Here is a 15663-nt window from a genome sequence, read left to right on the forward strand (position 1 = left end):
GTGATGAAACTGAGACTCAGTTAGCATCTGGAATTCTCTTCCCACAAACCCCTACATGGCCAGAACATCATAAAGGAAAAGACATTGATGTTTGCTATTCTGTCATTGCTAAATGCGAAACCTCCACCCTCATATTTGTATAAATATAGCAAAAGAGTATTAAAAATTGTGCAAGTGCAAACATGCATAAATAAATACAGGACATTACAATTACCGGTACTTGGGCAATCAGGTTCCTCAGTTGTGATTAGCTGGTTTGTATTTTTTCATTTGCAAAGGGCTTAATAACAAAGAAAATAACAACAAATGACTCTCTGGAGACATCAATAATTCGTGCAATTCATTTAAAGAAGAAATATTTTCCTGTAGTATCAAAGTTTGTATGAGCTAATTTTAAAAGCCCCTGTGTCATTCTTCATATTTCAAAGACCTTCCCAGGAGGGGGTGAGGGTGGGGGTGGGGGGAGTATCAAGATTCATATCAGATATATGCGCTCAGTCTTGAAATGACATTATTTTCCTTTCTGTTTGTTATCAGGTTATTCAGCGCAGGGAAGATGGATCAGTGGACTTCTTTCGGGGATGGGATGCCTACCGCGAAGGCTTTGGGAAGATCACGGGAGAACACTGGCTAGGTAAGAGTGAAACATGGTAATGCTCAGGATAACAGAGCCTCAAAATCTCATCGCTGGACCAAAAATCAAGTATTACAGTGAGAGGACGCAAAAAGGAAGGATTAAACAAAGCGAGAATGACTTATTAAAGATCAGTGATGTTCAGATTAATAGAAAGAATTTGACTGCTTTCGGAAACAGTCCAACTGCAGAGTAAAATAATGTGTGAAAAGCAGGAGACGCAAATGAAACGGCATTACATATGAAAACGGCTGATGGACCATTTCAATCCTGTAGGGAGGTTTAAAGCATAATGCCATGTGCCACAGGCATGTGTCAGTCAGCAGTGGAATTATTTTTGTCATTCTTGTTAGTCTTTTCGCGTCTCAGAAAGGGAAAACAAATTGAATCGTCCCACTGCATTTTTTTCCAATCAGGAGCAAAAACAAAAAACTGTAGCAATATTGGATGCTTATTAAGCTGGATAACTACAATAGCCAGTGTCATTGTTTAATGGTATCTGGTTATGGATTATGGGCACAGTGTGAAGTCACTGCATGATTCCTGACACTGCATGATTCCACTTATATCACTATTGCATACAGCCAATTTATTGTGTAACATTTGTTTAGCTCAAATATTAGTGGGAGCAGTATTCGTATAATGAGTTACATAAATTTAAGTAGAGGAGCTATGCATCTTTGGTAAACTTGAATAAACTCTACTACACATCTGTCACTAATTATATGGTAACATTTAGCCCAATATGCTTGTCTGTGAATGGCTGTGATTCCTGGTTTGTTGCCGTTATAAATGGTTACTCTGAATCTACCAGGAGGTGCAGTAAATACTACATACTGTGGTACTGTAGTGCAGGTCTGTGTGTGATTGTGAAAGAGTTTATTTGGACATGATATTTTCTGTGACTGAATAGAGTTGCTGAAAAATAAAAACCTATCCTGAGCAAAACTAAAAATAACATTGGATTGAATATTCAGCCCCACTTTAACTCTGACAGATTCTAAACTGCTAGATGTAGCAGTAAGAATTCGGCCCCCCAGGGGCACTTCCCAGCCCCCAGGGGCCTGATATTCTGCTCATAGCAGTTGAGGTACAAAGTCGGTTAGACCCTGAGTTTCCCGCTACTAGCAGGACTTGAGCTGCAAGTGATCAAACAGTCACCTTGAGGAAAAACATGGAGATGGACTGAAGAGCAGTAAACATGGGGGGCAGGCAGAAGGAATGCTATGGAAAGCAAGGTTCGGGGTCCAGGAGGACATGCTCAAAAGGCTGCCTGATGCAATAGGCCGGGGAAGCATAAAATGGTGCTCAAACAGGAGTGGCCTAGGAAAAGATAAAAAAGACATTGGTGTACTACCATCTAGTGGCCAGGAGGACCTCCTAAATCAGGGGTGGCCAATCTTATCCACAAAGGGCCGGTGTGTATGCGAGTTTTCGCGGCAACTCCCTAATTACTAATTAGAGGACTGATTGGCTGAAGAGTCCTCACACCTGGGTTTGAACAGCTGACCTACATGTTATCCCAAAAACCTGCATACACACCGGCCCTTTGCGGATAAGATTGGCCACCCCTGTCCTAAATGATAACTCCAGTTGTAAAATGTCACAGAACTTAGAAGACTATGAAAAACTATCCATCCATCCATTTTCTGTAACTACTTGTCGCTTTCAGGGTCACAGTTTCTTCACCATATGATCGCATATCACATATGAACTGGGAGCCTGTGTCATCATTGGATACAGATTTAAAAAAGAAAAACACAGTATCTACACTGACAACGGAACTGAAAAAATGGCGTATATGTTTTCTGACTGTCACCTGTTACGTTCGGCGGACGGGCGAACGAGGAAGTAGGCGAGAGAGCCGTAACTTCAGAAATACGGGGTTTAATCGGGGCAGACAGGCGACGAATATTAAACAATACAATGACTAATCTGGCAAGACTAACTCAGACGCGGACTAAATACACAGGACAAGCCAAGAGGAACAGGAAACAGGTGATGACAATCGGGAATTAACACGAGGCAATGAGGGGGGCGTGGCACACACGAGGATCGTACGAGCCGGACGTGACATCACCCATATGTGAAGCAGATAGGTTATCTTAGTGTTTTCTTCAAAAACAAGCTAGATATTTTGTCACGGTATAAAACATAGCCTAAGAGATCGTGACTCATAGTATGCAGTTACAGTGTTTTGCCTTTGTATGGCAGTGTGACCTCAAGTCATTAAGCTTCAGTGTTATTCTTTGGAGGGAAGGTGTTGTGCTGTTAAATGGGCTTTTCAACTGCTCATGTAGAAGAAGATTCCTTGTTTATTCATTTCATGGTTACTCAGATTTAGACTAGCAAAGGATTACTCACCGTAATTTGAGAAGAAAATTCCAGGGGAACTTTTTGTTAAGATTATAAATTATCTGATTAGGATTTTTTAACATAAATTTATAAAGAATTGGAATGTATGATGTAATGTAGTGGAAATATACATTTTTTAATCAGTAAACAAGTTTATAAATATAACACTTACTCAAAGAATGACAGTTAATAAATTGGATTTTGCAGTAGAGGGTTTTAACAGAAAACAATATTTTAAAAATCATCATTAACTTGGCACATATTTGATATAGCTAAATAGCGAAACAAATTAGCTTTATTGTAATTTTCTGCCTATTAGTATTAGTGGTAGTCAGATAGTTAAGGTTTAATTCCAAGCCCCGTTCCCATGGAGTTTACCCGTTCTTTGAGCTTACTTCCACAGTCCAAAAACACACAGTTTAGGAGAATTAGTGTCTCCAAACATTTCCATGATGGGCAGTCGTCTGTGTGTGTGTACTATAATGGTTAGGCATCCCATCCAGGGCACCCCCTGCCTCATGTCCTGAGTTTCCCAGTATAAATCCCAAGCTGGCCATGGCCCTGCATTGCACATGCCGTTATGGAAGATGGATGGATGGTAGGTAGCTGCTGCAGGCATCATTGTATCTATTACCTTTCATGTAGCTTTCATGTAGCTTTCATGTAGCTTTCTTGTAGCTATCTTTAATTTCAATATCAATCCAATGTCATGTTTATTCTGTTACATATGTGAATGTTCTATTGGAATTCCTTGTTTTCCTGTGCATATTTCAAGGTACTGACAGAATAAAATAATTATCTTTGATACAGAGATATGAGAACTCTCTGAAAGAGAGATATGAAACTCTCACTCTTTGTAAGCTTCCAGTATAATAAAATAACTAAATATATCTCTGGGTGAATTTGTGATGATTATTATATATGATTATTATAACATTATTATTATTATTATTATTATTATTATTAAGCAGAATAATTTATAATTAATTATTACCCTAGTAATGGACAACAGTGTGTGAAAACAGCATTTGCTTCTTGTATAAATGATATTTGTACAATTAAGTATTACTTTAGTTAAAAAACACATTGCCAGAGATTCTAACATACAATGAATTTATTTTTTAAAATGTAAATATAAGTTAAAAACTAGAAACTTTGTAGATTTTTTTGTACTGTATTATAAAATCATAAAGCTTTTCACCTTCACACTTCTCTGGTCAAGCTTTGCTTAACACATAATTTCCATATAATTTAATCACTTACGACTGAATCACTAAATGTGGGTTTTAATGTCTCCTCATCAGCCAGAATGTTTCGGACGGAGCTTGCGGAGTAAAAGCAGCGGTATACTAAGAAAGCTAGCTAATAATTGTGATATTTTATGTTAACCCTGCCTGAACAAATGAAAATACCCTTCAAAAATTATGTTATGACATTAATTAGATTTTGACCTGTCAGGAGACATCTTGGTTGATCTCCAACCAAGATATTATGGGTGACTCATAAATAATTTGAGGGAAACTGAAAGATGTACACATGACTAGAAGACAGGATTCCCCTTGTAAACCAACTGCGTTCTTCATTAATATCATGTGGAAAGTTCTACCATCAACAAAAAAGTATATGATAAATGTCAACACACCATCAGGATGAAAGAGACGAGTCTCACTCAAATTTAGTTTTATTTCCATTTCATATTATGGCTGACTAACAGAGTATTAGCCCAATGCCATTACAGCACTGTTTCATTTTTCCTGAGCTATATTGAAGGTGTTAATGATTCTTTGAACTGTGCTTGATGCTCAGGTACAGAGTGAAGGAATTGTGAAGGATTTTAGTGTTGAATGCCTTGGTAATATTTCTTGCCTTCATGACACTGACTGATCACCTTTTCTTACATACAGTGCCTATAAAAAGTATTCACCCCCTTGGATGTTTTACCCTTTTATAAATCAATCATGAGCAACGTAATTTGTCTTTTTTGACAAAAAAAAATTCCAAAAAACCCCTTTAATGTCAAAGTGAAAACTGATTTCTACAAAATAATGACAATTAGATAAAAATCTGTAACATAAAATAAGTAATTGCATAAATATTCACCCCATTCAAGTCAGTATTTAGTAGATGCACCTTTGTCTGCAATCACAGCACGGAGTCTGTGTGGATAGGTCTCAGTCCGGCTTGCACATCTGGACACTGCAATTTTACTCCATTCTTCCTTGCAAAACTCTTCAAGCTCTGTCAGGTTGCGTGGGGATCGGGTGTGAACAGCCCTTTTCAAGTCCAGCCACAAATTCTCTATCGGATTGAGGTCTGGGCTTTGACTCAGCCACTCCAGAACATCCACCTTGTTGTCTTCAAACCATTTCTGTGTAGCTTTAGCTGTATGTTTTGGATCATTGTCTTGCTGGAAAATAAATCTTCTCCCAAGCTGTAGTTCTCTTACAGATGGAATCGAATTGTCCTCCAGGATTTCCCTATATTTTGCTGCATTCATTTTACCTTCTTCCTTTACAAGCCTTGGTCCATGGCCTGCTACTGAGAAGCATCCCCACATCACGATCCTGCCACCACCATGATTCACAGTGGGGATGGTGTGTTTGTGGTGATGTGCAGTGTTTGATGTCCGCCAAACATAGCGTCTTGTCTGATAGCCAAAAAGCTCCATTTTGGTCTCATCAGACCAAAGAAATTTCTTCCACTTGACCATGGAGTCTCCAACGTGCCTTTTGGCAAACTCTAGTCGAGACTTAATGAGTTTTTTTTCCACAGTGGCTTTCTCATCGCCACTCTCCCATAAAGCTTTGACTGGTGAAGAACCCGGGCAAAAGTTGCTGTATGCAGAGTCTCTCCCACCTCAGCTGCTGAAGCTTGTAACTCCTTCAGAGTAGCCATAGGTGTCCTGGAGGCCTCTCTCACTAGTCTCCTTCTTGCACGGTCACTCAGTTTGTGAGGACGGCCTGATCTAGGCAGATTTACACATGTGCCATATTCCTTCCATTTCTTGATAATGGATTTAACTGAACTCCAGGGGATGTTCAGTGCCTTAGATTTTTCTTTGTATCCATCCCCTGACTTATACTTTTCAATAACATTTTCTATGATTTGCTTGGAATGTTCTTTTGTCTTCATGCTGTAATGGTAGCCAGGAATACTGAATATCCAGTGACTGGACCTTCCAGACACAGGTGCCTTTATACTACAATCATTTGAGACAGTCGCTGCACTCAGGTGATCTGCTGGACCTCTGTTGAATTTGGTCAGTTTAAAGGGAGTGAATATTTATGCAATCACTTATTTTATGTTACATATTTTTATTTAATTGTCATTATTTTTCTTCACTAGTTTTCACTTTGACATTAAAGCGTTTTTTTTTGTTTTTTCTTTTTTTTTTGTCAAGAAAGCCAAATTATGTTGATTATGATTGATTTATAAAAGCAATAAAAGGCTGAAACATCCAAGGGGGTGAATACTTTTTATAAGCACTGTAAAGGAACAGGAGTAGATGTCAGAGGCACATTAGAAAAAAGCAGATGAATATGTAAGGTCATTGCTATGTATTTTTTTTTAACTGAAAGATGAAAGGAAATGGATAGTTTGACAGGCAACATCCTGGATAGAGGCCAGATATGTAAGGGTTCATGCACGACAAGCTGTGCATTAGACGGAGTGTTTAAGAACATATAATAGACGACTAGGAAGGCATTAACCCCGTTTATATCATGGTTACTATATATTTGCATTACGCCTTTGTACCTAAAGACCTAATTTTCATGTTTATGAGACAAAAATGCATTTTATAGTAAACCTACTTTCTTTTGCCAATGATTAAACATTTCTGTTCTATAGTTTCCATAAATTTTAAATTGTGTTCTATGTCTGGAATTTCAAATGACATTAGTTACAATTAAACATGAAAAAGTGCATTAATCTACTACTGTCATTTACCTGGTCACCACTATGTGTCAGTTCATGGAAAATGAATCCACACTCTTCTGCCCAATCAAAACTGAGAATTCCACAGTGCCATGGTATAAAGACAAATTATAGCACACTAAGAAGCCAGTAGCGTTATACTTTCTTATATACCACCTTCCTTTCTCATTTTATCTTTGTCTTTTGGTTTTACATTCAAATTTCAAGCTCCATCACTTTCCGCAAGCTTAGATAAGCAATTTCCCTCTTGATGTATTCCACACAAAGACTGTTTGCCTATTTGAATTTAAAAAAGACTTATAATAATTTGAAGCTTCTTCTGGGCTGTACTTCTGTGGAGATTGATAAGACTGAAATGTTCTCAAAATCCGGATATAGGATGACCTTTCCTTTCTTGAATCATTGGCTTTTTGCTTACTTTTCTGAAGCACTCAAGCTTCCAGTTTTGAACCCATGTGAAGCTTATTTTGTGTTAAGTATATTCCCGTGTGGTGACAAAATAAATCTTTCAGTTTGAACTCACAAATAGTGTGTGGTTAATAGAATGTTAACATTGAAAAATGATCTTTACAAGTTCTGTATATCAGTTGTTAGAATATGTAATACAATCAAGCCCTAAAATTACACTTAAATACTGTGATCTTGGTCAAGGAAGCTGCGACAGGTAAATTTCGTTTGGCTTGTGAAAATCACACATGAAACTCTTAAGTGAACCATATTTCAGCAGAACTGCTGTTCGCAATTTAATAATAATGCAAGGAAGGATTAAAAATGAAAGTTATCAGTAAGTGCATGTATTTATTTACTTAAAACTGAATAATGCAGAAAAGAGCATTTATTTTGCAAGTCTGAACAAACTCTCCATTTTCTTTGTCAATACTGTCACACAACAAAATAACACAGTTCAGCTATTGCAATATTGGACATCTCACGAAATACCAGATATATATTTCTATCATTCTAGTTGGCCCCAAATATAAATAGTAATGATTTACTGCAAAAGTTTTTGTGTGAGCAAAAAAGAACCTTGCAGAAATACATGCATAAGGAAATATGGAACATAAATAAATGAAGTCCTGATACATGTCTGTTGCCTGACATCTCCAGGATGGAGTGTTTGAATCCTTCATCTGATCTGTCGGTGGAGTCGTTTCTCTCCACATGTTATGTGTGTTTTCATTGGGTTCTGTGGTGTCTTGCTGCTGCCCAAATACATGCATTATGCTAATCGGTGCCTTTACACTGTGCATACTGTACAGTATGACTGTGCTCTACAATGGGCGGGGTATGGGCTAAGCGGTGCCTCTACACTGTGCATGGCATATGACCACTGTGCTCTACGACAGGGGGGTCTCCATGCTATTTGGTGCCTCTGCACTGGGCAAAGTGTATGACTGTGTGCTTTATGCTGTTTGGTGCCTCTACACTGTGCATAGCTTATTTGTCTTTAGTGTCCTTGAATCATTATCTTGTTCAATTCTGCAATAAATTGTGGTCTATTCATTATTTTGATGTTCCATAGAAAAGATACTGAGACGGAAAAGCAGAAATAAATACGAATTACAATATAGGAATCTGATATTTAAAGAGATCTCTAGTCTTGTCAGCTAGGGATGCCAAAGCCACATTGAGTACCCAAAAAAAGGACTTCAGCGTCAGGCAAAGCAAAATTTTGATATGTACAAGAAATGGCTAAATTTGCTGATAAGTACTGAATTGATGTGGAATTGATTCATTTTATTTGCATGCTGTGTGACACATGTTGTGTGTATTATTATATGAAAGTAATTTACCCCAGTATACCTAATTTAGTGCCAATAAAATTAGATACCATATTTTCTTTAGCTCAATGATATATGCAGTTTTGAATGAAAAAGAAATTTTAAATGGATTATTTTTCAGGACTTACTGAAACTGTCAACCATTGTCTGAATCCCAATATCCAAAAAATGTTCTACTTTTCAGATGTTCTACTTTTATTTAAATGGAAATTTGAATTGGCTACAAGGTGAAAGCCCAGTGTTACCACAAGGTAACTTGGACAGGTGTGGTAGACCTCCTTGGCCCCGCCCACCTCCCGATTGGTTACATTTTTAATCAATCCTCATCCTGTTTCTCCCTCTGACTGATGTTGCTTCCTTGGTCACTTGGCCCGACTGTTTGGTTTCTGACTGTCTCTGGTCTTTCAGTTCTCTGATTGGTTATGTATTTAGTACTTCTTTGGTTTTCTGTTTGGTTTTGACTGAGCATAATGGATCCTGTCCACTGCCCACCATGATTATATGCAGCCTTGTCTTTGGAGATAGTGGAGATAGCCACTGCAGGGTTCAGTGCCGCTTGTTCGCCTCAGCCATGTACCTCGCAGTACTGAGTATAGCCACTGCAGGGTTCAGTGCCGCTTGTTCGCCTCAGCCATGTACCTCGCAGTACTGAGTATAGCCACTGCAGGGTTCAGTGCCGCTTGTTCGCCTCAGCCATGTACCTCGCAGTACTGAATACTCCCAGGCTCATTTGCCATTAAAAGAAAGATTAACAGATGGAAGACCTGGCCACATACATTTGGGGCATAACGTTCTGTCAGTGTGAGTATACCTTGCTAATAAAGTAACTTATTCCTCAGCTCTCTCTTGACACTTGGAATCCACAGCAGACTGTACTAACAGTTCAACATCCACCTAAATAATGACAAGCAATTGGCCTATTTTTGGAGCGGGAATAAGAATGTACTTTGCAAAATAAACAGGAAGAATGTGAGTCAGTTCACTCAAAGGTCTTCATCTAACTCTAGTCCAGTGGTTTTTAACCTTTTTTGCACCGTGACCCAATTTTTACTATGCCAGCTCAGTTGCAACCCTGCATCAAGTATAGGTTTAAATTAATGCTATGATCAAGAGTGCAGTGCACTCTGCAATTTATGCAAATTAATGCCTATGAAACAAATCTGATTGGATGTGCCAGTGAATTTTAAATTAAGCATCTGTGGTTTGACTTCTTGGATTAGTTGAGTGTTCACTTGTTTTGCGCTAAGCATTTGCAGACCCAAGACCCGTTTATATAGGTTAAACCTAGGATTGGGCCTGGGAAATCTGATCGTGAATCAGCATAAGAGCTCGCTAATTTTAAAAATGCTTACATTTCCAACTCTGCCTCACGACCATTTCAGAACTTACTGTGAGCCAAATTTGGGTTGCTGCCCTAGTCTTTAAAAATGCATCTTAAACAATGTAGTTCAAAAACTCAGAGAGCAACAGCATCTATCTGTACTGTACATCCATATGGTCAGTATCACAAAGAACACAGTAGCAAAGAGGGCATTTTTGAATGAATTCATGTTTTCTAGTATTTTTTTTTTACAAATATTATATATTATAAATACAATAGGCAGGAAGTCTAAATCATAGATATGTAAAGGAGTAAATGCTGTATAGCTAGTATAACACAAAGACTAAGATTTTTTTTATTCCTATTGATGAGATTTCATCATTGCAAACAACATGGATTACATTTACATTTATTTGCATTTCTTAATTTTGCAGACATCTTTGTCTAAAGCGAGGCAGAAGCCTATAGCTGCCAATCTGGCTTAAATGCAGCTAGACTGAGCTTCTGATGAATGGCCAGTAGCAAGTGTAAGCAGCGTCAGACCAAGATATATAACACATATAAAACTATGTAAATATATATATACACACACACATATATATATGTATGTATGTATGTGTGTAATTACATATGGATCCAAGTACGCTTGCAATGCTATGTTTTGTGGATACTTGACTGAGCAGGAATTCTCGCTGCTCAGCGCTGCTTGTACCAGGCACTGGCACATTTGTAAATCTTGCCTGTGGCTCTGCGTAATCTGTATTTTTCCCACGGCGTTTACTATAGTGTATTTTGGCGGGGTAGGGTTATTATAAGGATCAGGACCTTCTCATGTACTGCAGAATAGTTATTACGTAAACCTTTCTGTGATCTTTTTTTTTTTTTTGTTTGGTTTCTTTGTTTTTGAAAAATGAAAACGGATTAAACACCAATGCACCCACAGTCAGAGTTCAGAATCAAATAATTAATCTCAGCTCAGACTGTCTTTGGCAGTGAACTGTCATTAATCTTAGATATTCTGTACCCATTCCCTATGTCTTTATTTATAGTAGTTAAATCACATAGACTTTTTCTCCCCAGTTACACGCATATCTGCTGTATTTTATATATATATTGTCAGACGCGCATCATTTACCAGGGACGGAGTTCTGCTGGCTTTCCGTATTCCTGAAGACGATGCTAAGGTGTTTTCAGTGTTTTCTGGGTCACAATATATTGTATAACTACAAACAAGTGTAATATACAAACAGTAATATACACTTAATTTTTCACTTGCGTGAGCACAAAATGCATTTAACTTGACCTATGTGCTATGCTATTGCAGACAAGTGGCCAGCATTGCTTATTTACTGAAGAGTATGTCACACGGTCTTTCAATGGAAGGGTGAAAATAAACAAGAGCTAAATAAATAGGTGTATAAATGTTAGCTTGCAACCCTAAAACTTCTCTTTACTTTTGTTATCAAGTGCATTTTTCTGTATTTAGTGCAATAGAAGTTTGGTTAACATAACTAACAGCATAAATGTAGCAGGCCTCCGTAACGGTTTTAGTATCTCCGGCTATTTTTTTCCGTCACGAGACGGTCAGGATTAAATATGCATGAATATGCATAGCGAGCAAACGATACGCGGTCTGTTGCCGCTTCTTACCAGGAAACGTCACTGCTTATGAACGCGTGCATTTGCATACTCATTAGCGGTGCTGCGCAGCCAAAACCTCTGAAAAATGATCACATTTGGGCCAGAATTTGGGGCTGAGTTTAGAGCCCCTAATAGTTCTATTTTCTGCCATCATTTGCATTGTAAGACACCTCACCTGGTGCTATGGCTGCCAGTCAGGCTAATTAAAATGTCTTATAAAACTTGCAGAACTTTGGCCCTTGAGGATGAGAACACTTGATCTAGTATTAGGCAAATCAGCTTGCAAGTATTGCATATGATGAAAAGTAATTATTGCCACCTGAGAGTACCATTACACTACTCAATTGGGATGCATGCATACCTTACAAATGCAAAGTAAAACTAAATTGGTACACCCTCTAAAATTAATTGTAAATCTCTCTATTAATGTCTGTTTCTTGTCTTTAGTTTTCACATTATCTTCCAAATGTAATAATTCAGTCACTACAGCAACACAGTCATATTTTATGATAACTGGGGTTGAATAGAAATGTATTGTTGCTCATTTTATGGTAATGAGGTGTATATTATGATAACCATCTAGAACTGTAAATATATGTATGCTGAAGAAAAAAAAACAGAATTCAAAATCTTTTCTTTTTATTTATTTATTGGTAATATAATCCCTGGCTAATATTCTGTGAAATCTCTGACTGGAATGTCAGAAACAAGATTTTTTATTAAATGTCATTGGAAGTTATGTTTGATTTTTTGCCATTGAGCCTTTAATAAATAAAAAAACTGAGGTAGATCGTGAAAGATCAATACCGTTGTGTTGCTTGTTTGGTTGCTTTTTGGAGGTGTGACACATTTGACTAATATTATAGTTATATTGCTCATATAGATTTAGTGTAATGTTGGTCAAATTTTACTGTATAAATGCAGCCTGGTACTGATAACTAAAGATGTTACTTTGTCTACGGCAATGGAAACTAGCAGTTGAAAGGCAATGTTTCTTAAATTGTTAATTAATGAAATTAACTTTATCCATCCATCCATCCATCCATTTTACATGAGCCTTCCTATCCTGGAAGCTACAAGCACAAGGCTGGGAATAACATGATACAGGGTGGCACCTCCTCGCAGGGCACACTCACCGCTCACACCTACAGACAATGCCAGTTCACCATAGAATGTTTCTAGACTGTGTGGGAGGACTGGAGTACCCAGAAGAAACCCCACGAAGACACTTGGAAAACACGGCACTGCCGTGCTGCCCCTAAATGAACTTTATCACGTAGCACAATCAGCCAGAAGGTGTTTATGAAAGTCACCTTTCAGCAACTACATTAAACGGCATCATACAAATCACGCTCATGCCTCTGCTTGGGTTCACATGTGGAGTATGTGCAGCTGCACAATGTCATTTACGAGTTCTGCCTCTGTAGCATTTCTCTCACACACCGTGGCAGAAGGTAACTCATTGTCACATGAGATAAGCCATTGGCATGGACTTAATCAGTGTGTCACCGCTTCCATGTCAGCAGGGACTGGCAGGCAGATATTGGGATGTTGGGAAGATATGTGTGAGATGGAGGCAGGGGGGTATCTCCAGGGACTGGGGGAAGTCAGCTGACAAGCTCCTCACCAGCCCTGGAGATGGTGAAGGACTGCTAATGTCTGGCGTGGAGGTAAGGGGGAGTTTCTTCATTAACTCTGGCAGACCACAAGCCCTGTTTGTGTTATCTCTCTCTGAGCCCAAAGTCAGCCATGTTCTCTAGGTGCCCCCTAGTGTTTGTGTCTGTTGTCTTCCATCGATGCTATGGAACTTATTACCCTAATTAAAAAGTCTCTTTCTCTCCTCCATTCCATTGACTGACTTTGTCTTCCATCCTTGCCGTGACAATACGTGTAACTTCATAGATGCAAACAGTGTTTCTTTGCTAGAGCATAAGAAGAGCAAATAAACATCACAGCAGACAAACAGGGGTTTCCAATGACCCCCGCACTCAAAAAACCTGATATTCTGCTGTAAGTTTTTGACCTTCCCACAACTGCACTTCAGCAGAGTTCAGGTTGTGTGTTTTTTCTGGTTAGGTGGACATTGAATTCTCATCGATCCTCCTAATCTCCTAATGAAATTTTAATGTCGGTCGTATATTGCGCAGTACACACAGTGTCACATATAATGTTACATATCAACTTCCTAGAAATGCCATTTTACTATATATTACTACCATGCTATCAATTCGACATCAAGCTGGTAAAACAGAATTATTGCTCATTTTATACAAAAACTAGAAATGCACGGTGCATTAATATGTGATGACATATCCCGATCATATTGCAAGTTAACAGATGCTGTGATTTCTATCTGTCCATTCTCTGGCCAATGATCCTGGCGCCTACCGACCCAGATGAGAAGCAGGTCCATCATCGGGCACAGAGCAGCACAGACTCCAGTTACTGTAAATGCGTGTCTTTGCAGTGTGGGAGGAAGCCTACTATGTATGGGCAGAAATGCAAACTCCACACATAGAGAGCAGAGAGGGGCTTCCAGTCGCCAAATCTGCAGATGGGAAGCAGGAGAGCTACCCACTGAGCCTCTGCACCCCCTACTGCGCTGCCCTCACTGGCAAAAATGAAATCTCTTTTCAAAAAATATCAGACACGTCAAATTTATTTCTAGTAGACATACCAGCAGATATTTCAAGAGATCTAGATTTAAGTTTTTTAAAAACAGATGGAGAAAAGGAGAAAGAGTGACTCAATGATAGATGCACATGCTTATCAATTGCAAATGTGAAATGCAAAAGAACGTGGAATACAGCTTCCTGAATATTCCTATATTGTCGTATATTTATTTCGGGCTGCTGTCAGTGAATGTACCCTTACTCGTGCGGTTGGGATCTTTTCTCCATGTTATCACTAGCATATTTGTCTTCTGCTAAATTCCTCTTCCATTGGTAGTTAAATCAGTACTCAGACTTGTTTTCAATAGGATTGAGCAGATAAACACTGTATCTGTATAACATCACATCTCACACCTTTTTAAGGTGTTCATAATGTTTAATCAAGCCACTAGTAGTGTTATAATCCTGCTGCCAGTGTTTCATCATTTCTTAGCTAGCAACCTTAATAAAATTTCCTTTTGTATTCCATAGTAATGCGGTATGAACCTTCAGTCAATCACTTAAAACAATCACTGCACTCACTTTTTTGATTGCTTAGATGTGTTTGAAATTTTAACTTTCATCCATCCGATGCTTTTATCCAAAGCGACGTGCAATAGAGGGAAGACTTGCAATTTTATGCTTGCACCCTTGGATTTGAATCCACACCCATTACTTTGTTAGTGAATTATTGCATTATCTACTTTTTGAACTACAGGAGTCACATTATTAATGTGTGTGGATTTTCTTTGCTGGGTTGTAATTAATTTTTAATATTATAGGGAATGTAAATTAAATAAACTATGGCATATTCTATTGTGTGAAACGACGATGTCACTAATATCCAGTTGAACATAAAACGGGAAAAAGCTACAACAGAGAGGTTGGGAGGAAAAAGAAACGGTTATTATAATGTAGCTATGTCGACGAGTTGAGGCGTGTGACCTGTAACCTGATTACAACAGGCAATGGGTCAAATGTGTTTATTATTATCTCTGCCGATTACTCAGATACTGGTAGAAAAGAGGGAAGCAATTAAAAATATCAACCAAGATAAGACATTATTGTGTCCTTTCAATCTCTTAGCCACTGTCAGAATATTTTTTTTTCACATAAATCCATTGAACCATGCAATCTGAAGTGCTTGAGGAGAAATGTATTTTATTGTTGTTCATCAGCTTTTTCATCAGAGGCTCTAGTATTCTCTTTGCATGTTTTAATTGGAATTAATTTAATTTAATTATTTTGCTATGTGCAAAAGATGGGCCCCAAGGTTGACTAATGAGAGATTTGAGGCAAAAGTTAACTAAACAGCTCCTGGCATCTGTTTCAATTCCAGGAGTG

The 15663-nt window shown here is 38.2% G+C and overlaps 1 protein-coding gene across 3 annotated transcripts in view; it reads left to right on the forward strand.

Moving 5' to 3' along the window:
• Window positions 1–15663, forward strand: part of fibcd1b (fibrinogen C domain containing 1b) — a 126274-nt gene that overhangs the window by 87504 nt on the left and 23107 nt on the right. For all 3 annotated transcript variants that reach the window (XM_023807853.2, XM_023807854.2, XM_072714501.1), the window contains one exon: window positions 538–634. In XM_023807853.2, coding sequence (XP_023663621.1) covers window positions 538–634 — 97 coding nt within the window. The remainder of the gene's footprint in view (window positions 1–537; window positions 635–15663) is intronic.

This window comes from Paramormyrops kingsleyae, chromosome 7 (assembly GCF_048594095.1).
Source record: "Paramormyrops kingsleyae isolate MSU_618 chromosome 7, PKINGS_0.4, whole genome shotgun sequence".
Classification (NCBI taxonomy): Eukaryota; Metazoa; Chordata; class Actinopteri; order Osteoglossiformes; family Mormyridae; genus Paramormyrops; species Paramormyrops kingsleyae.